This window comes from Aegilops tauschii, chromosome 1, assembly GCF_002575655.3.
Source record: "Aegilops tauschii subsp. strangulata cultivar AL8/78 chromosome 1, Aet v6.0, whole genome shotgun sequence".
NCBI classification, from domain to species: Eukaryota; Viridiplantae; Streptophyta; class Magnoliopsida; order Poales; family Poaceae; genus Aegilops; species Aegilops tauschii.
Window position 1 is genome coordinate 71273537 of NC_053035.3, and position 5630 is coordinate 71279166.

General features: G+C 44.6%; 1 protein-coding gene across 1 annotated transcript; it reads right to left on the reverse strand.

Annotated features, from left to right (window-relative positions):
• Positions 1–680: 680 nt before the first annotated feature.
• LOC109786308 (CBL-interacting protein kinase 17) lies at positions 681–5016 on the reverse strand. The gene is made up of 12 exons (XM_020344888.4): positions 4580–5016; positions 3160–3231; positions 2928–3035; positions 2708–2788; positions 2551–2604; positions 2349–2474; positions 2030–2239; positions 1802–1906; positions 1496–1612; positions 1328–1390; positions 1146–1220; positions 681–1022 (listed from the first exon to the last, which is right to left on the reverse strand). Exons 1-12 carry the CDS (start codon positions 4847–4849, stop codon positions 903–905), a joined length of 1401 nt encoding a protein of 466 aa, XP_020200477.1. The 5' UTR covers positions 4850–5016; the 3' UTR covers positions 681–902.
• Positions 5017–5630: the final 614 nt, after the last annotated feature.

Below are 5630 nucleotides of genomic sequence, written 5' to 3' on the forward strand. Positions count from 1 at the left end.
ACAGAGAGTTGATCAAGCAAACTCGGTGGGACCGATTGCTCATTTTGGTGAGACCGAAATGTTACAACGGGAAACAGAGAGTTTGCAGGGCCATCTCGGTCAGACCCAGATCCGTATCGGTGTGACCAGGTGTTAGGGTTTCTGGCAGTGGCTATGTCAAGTGAACTCGGTGGCGCCGGATAGAAGATTTCGGTGGGGCCGAGTTTGACTTTGAGTTTTGAAGATTTTTGGAAATGAGAAAGTGGTTGAGGGCTTTGGAGCAATATCACTAAGCACTTTGAGCAAGTAGACCATTAAGCAACACTTCGTCCCCTTTTAATAGTATTGGCTTTCCTATGGACTTAATGTGATCTAGGATCACTAAAATATAAATGAAGAGTCTGGAGTTTTTGCCAATATGTGTCCTTAGCATTTTGAAGGGGTTCCACATCCTCTTGTCCTTGCCATGCCAATGTTGAATTTGTGTGAAATACACTAGGTAGAAGTATTAGTCCAACAAGAGATATGTTGACATTAATTATCAAAATCACCCAGAGGCACTTGCGCTTTCACAGGCCCGACGGCGGTGAGGGAGGGGTGAGGGAGTGCCGTAGGAGGAAGGGTCGGCGCGGCCGATCACCCACGTGGGCGACGCATTCGCGAGAGCCACTGATATACTGATGAATATAAAGCGGGTAAAGGAAAAAAATCGGTTGGCTTTAATATAAGGCCTTTGGCCTTTTCGCGCAAAAAATGATTACATCGCTCATAGTCAGTTTCATCACTCGACTATTTGTATGTAGTTATGTACACTGTACGATCCTAATCCTTACACCATCATTGTCATTTCCAATCGATAAACAACTATGATCCTAGCGTCCTACAACATCATATCAGTAGGGGTACCTACAACACAGCTCTCATCACAAGGCAACCAGTGGTGTCGCGGCTCTGCTGTCAAAGCTAGGGAGGTTCTCGTCGAAGAGCGACCCCATCCCGAAAATCTTGTCAATCCCCAGATCACTCGAGATCCTATCGCACAGCTGCAAAGTACATTACAAGGAAGCAACATCATTAAGTCATTCACTCACTAAGCACCAGCACTGAAGATGTGTACGGTGAAGTTATGGGAGTGGCAAATCCAGTTGCTGTTAGCTCTTGCCTACCTCTCTGTACACTGCAGTGTCACCCTGGGACTTCCTAAGCTCAACAACATGCAGAGAGGGGCCAAGCTCAAACACCTGGGACAAGAAAAAAAAAACAGCACCAGAGATGTTAGCAGTTGATATCCATTGGTTACCCTTCCCACGCGTTTCACCGAAGAATGGTGCAGCTCGCCAAATTATACCTCGGCACAGACTAAGAATGCCGAAGGGTTGTTCGGTCCATTGCAATTGCCCGTTATTTTGAGCTGAAATATAACATGACACATCATTTTCAGTTCCTTCAAAAGTTGTACTCAATCATGTGATGACGAAAAATCTCTACAATGTGATGATGAGAAGCTTGTGCTCACCTTGCTATGCGCACTTTGAACATGGAACCCCAACTGTGTCGCCGACACTTCAATCTTGTCGAACAAATCCTTTGGTGGAAGTGCTGATGCGAACCTGATCTTTCTCTGGGACACTCCCTACAATAAGTCCAACTGGATTAGATGAGTTGTTCTATGAGGCCGCAGTGGCAGCATTCAGTGATCATCTTGATCTAAAACATCTTGAGAAACTATGCATATGATATTTCTTCCCAGTTTTGCAGATTAAATCATTCTGATTACAGCAAGGGAGGCGCAGGAAAGAAATTAATGAAAATATTTTTATACCTCTTCCTCAAAAAACCCTGAAAGATCGAGGGAAGATGCCATTCCGATCAGCTGAAAAGCGTTCATCTGACGAGTACTCTTGTCCCCAGGTGCTTCACTAATTTGCTTCAGAATGGAAAAAGGAAACAAAAGTTCACCAATCAGCGGCTACAAATACGTAGTGTATTTGCCTATATTAGGACATAAATTAGTCTTCAGCATTATACAGTTTGTGTCATCTTGTCATACCTGTTTGACAGGCAGAATTGCACCAAGCCGTACATCTTCATCATCGTCATCATATGGACCAACAGGAATATAGTCTTTCTGAAACCATTCGTGTAGTTTGATCTCTGCCATGTTGATCCGCTTCATCGGATTTGGTTCAAGAATCCTCTTAATAAGGTTTTGCGCACCAGGTGAAAGCCACTCCGGGATCTTAGCGTCACCCTTGAAAATCTACACGCAACCAGATAACAGTAGTATTATTGGAATGGAATCACAGAACTATCAGAATAAAGCACCAGATATCACTTAAGTTTTTACTTTTTTTTAAATGAAAGTCTACCTTCTGATAAAGAACAACCATATTTCGGTCATCAAATGGAAGCTGGCCGATGAGCATTATGTAAAGAATTACCCCACAAGACCAGATATCCGACAGTGATCCGTCGTAACCTCTGTTCTGCAGAACCTAGGTATATTTGGCACAAGAATTAGCAAATATACCGTAAAACAGATAACTGGTCCCAAGGTGGCTACTCTTTTACCTCAGGTGCAATATAGTTGGGGCTACCACAGGTTGTATGCAGCAATCCATCCTTCTGAAATGTTGCAGACCTTAAATTCAATGAAATCAAAATATCCTCGCAACAGAAAAATCAATGAAAATATAATGATCAATACAAGGAAATTTTTCTGCCATACCCCGAGATGTTGAGGTAAAGCACATAGACCAAAATCAGAGATCTTGATGTTGCCTTTCCGGTCAATAAGAACGTTTTCAGGCTGTAACATGTAGCAGTGGGATAAGTCAGGAGAACACAGAGCAATCAACCATAATGCCATAATACATGAGAAATAATAATGTTTGATAATTGTTTGCCCCAGATTCATCAAAAGAAAAGAAAACTTCAGTCGTCAGTACCTTAAGGTCTCTGTGGTAGACACCCTTTCCATGGCAATAGCTCACGCCATCAATTAGCTGCTGAAAAAGTCTTCTTCCTTCTCGTTCGGATAGTTTTCCCCTCATTGCCTTTTATTTGCACGAAAAAAAAAATCAACTCGAAGTGTTAGAACTGACCAATGTACCTGGCAGGGAATTTTATAATGCAAAGCAAGCTTTCAGATAGTTGAAAATAAAAGTTATGCGGGCTTACAATCCTGTCAAACAGCTCTCCTCCATTGACAAACTCAAGCACCATGTAGATCTTTGTTTTGCTAGCAGCAACCTGAATCAAGAGTTAGAACAATTACAAGATTAATAATATGACACTGATGTTATTTAAACGGGCCATGTCGACGAATTCATATGCTCATGTGCACCACAAATGACCCGAAGAAATTCTGTCTCTCAGAAAATAAAGAAGATTATGGCATTAGTCATAGAGATAAGGACGGGGCAGCAGCTGGTTGGCATTATTGGATATACTTGACGGCGACACATGCGCTCCAAATCAGGCATTAATCTTGAAATGGAGAAGTGCATGGCCTGGAGCTGAATCTGCATCCAATTCCACGTGCTGCTACAGGTCTAGTGGTCTACGTGCAACGCGCTACGTATAGACAAATACTAATATCCAATGCAATCCCTACATGCTACAATTATTGATAAGTGCTGTGAATGTACGAAAACATATATAGACAAATATTATGATGGTGCTTGCAATCCCCACGTTCTTTTTTCAAGGAATTTCTGGTTGATAATTGCAGCCGTGGCGTGCCCGGATGTACTGATACGTTCTCACCGCCCCGAGTACAAGCCTCCCGCAACCGTCGAGTTGACAAAACATTCTACTACCCCACAAAAGACCAACGGGCTCTTTCCCCCTCCGGCGTCAAATTTTTAAATAATTGCAGCACCATTCTTCCCGGTCATCAAGTTGGTCAATATTTTGTAACCCAGTTCGTCATGGTCCATGTGTAACGCGGAATGAACTTGTATGTATAGACTATTAGTTATTTAATTCATGCTCCAGCCAACTCATCCAAAAGTCCGAACTGATGGAGAGAGGCGGGCAATATATTTCAACGCTCCCCCTCACGTCTAGGCTATTTTAATCCTTAGACGTGGGATCGATGTAGGCGCAGAATCGTTTTATTTAATACTGCGTTGGCAGGGTCTTGAACTCAAAATCTGTTGGCTCTGATACCATATTTAATTCATACTCCAGCCAACTCATCCAAAAGTCCGAACTAATGGAAAAAGGCGGGCAATATATTTCAACATTAGTATTATACAAAGTAGAATCCCCAAATTGTAGGTATGTGTTGCTATGAATGTAGGAAAACACATGTAGATCCCTAAACATTATGGTGATGATGCTTGCAATCTCCACGAAGTAGTACCCTTTTCTTAAGGAATCTCTGGTTGATAACTGTAGCGTCATTCCAACCGTGGCGTGCCCGTAGTTCAAGCATCCTTGCTCGCAAGCTCGACAAGGTGTTTAAATTTAATAAAATCATTTTTTCCTCAAATTTTTCCACCAAGGGGCAGAGGCAGCAGAGGCAGGAGCGCAGCAGCGAGGGAAGAACAGGAGCCGAGATCGCGATTAGTAGTAGTACCAAACTACTAATTACCTCGTGGAGGCGGACGACGTTGGGGTGCGCGAGCATGGTGAGCGTGGCGATCTCCCTGCGCACCTGGTCGTCGGCGCCGCGGAGGGAGAGCACCCTGCCGCGGTCCAGGATCTTCACGGCGAAGTGGTCCCCCGTGGCGCGGTGCCGTGCATGCTTCACCTTGCCGAAGCTGCCTTCCCCGAGCGTGCGGCCCAGCTCGTACGCGCCCAGCAGCGCCGCACGGGCGCGGCACCCCGCTGCCGCACCTTCCGCGGCCCCCGTCGCCACCATCTGCTGCCCGCTGCTGATCGGAGAGCGACTCGTTCCGTCGTTCGTGGTGAATTGATTTGGGCCGGTGGCGTGCTTCGCGTGCTGACGAGGCGAATTGGAATGTGGAGGGGGCGTATTTATAGCCCTGAATCCTCTGAGAAGTTGCTGTGTGCGTGCGTGTGGTTGTGTGTGGTGTGGGGTTTGCTCGCTGTTTGGATTACCTTAATCCTGAAGCCAGTCCAACAGATTAAATAACAATTTTACCCATGTGAAGGTGTGGCGAGCGGAGAAGAAGATAAAAGGTAAATACTAAAAGAAAACGGTGTGGCTGTCTGGTTTTGACCGTCGCATGAGAGCACTCCCATGTTCATCCTTGTGAGAAACAAGTTTCTATGGTGCGTCTAGCATTATCAGTGTGTGGATATATGTCTTTGGTGGATTTGCTCGGATCTGGTTATCGTTCGTCTACAAGTTTGTTCCTAACGATCTACGTTACTCTTTATCGGCGATATTTATGTTCTGATGCGCTGGTCTTATGAGGATTTAGCATGATGTATTTCTGACTGTTTAGTACAACAAGTTCTGCCTGGATCCGGCGAGGGACTCGCGATGACGGTGACGTGCCTTCGGCTCGATTCAGTGCTTGTAATCGCCGCTAGATGGTTTATAGATCTGAATGTGATTATTATTTCTGATGTTCGTTGTATTGCCCTGATTAAAGATGAATAGATCGAAAGTTCCACGTAAAAGAAAAAAAGCTTCGGTGCACAGGTGCGAATGATCTCAAAACTGTTGAAAATGA

What these genes read in the sequence shown, in the direction of transcription:
- LOC109786308 (XM_020344888.4), bottom strand. Translation starts at nt 4,849, where the DNA reads ATGGTGGCGACGGGGGCCGCGGAAGGTGCGGCAGCGGGGTGCCGCGCC. An exon ending in CAATTCTGCCTGTCAAACAG is followed by an intron (nt 1,907 to 2,029) that starts GTATGACAAGAT and finishes TCCATTCTGAAG; the next exon opens with CAAATTAGTGAAGCACCTGG. An exon ending in ACACTGCAGTGTACAGAGAG is followed by an intron (nt 1,023 to 1,145) that starts GTAGGCAAGAGC and finishes TGTACTTTGCAG; the next exon opens with CTGTGCGATAGGATCTCGAG.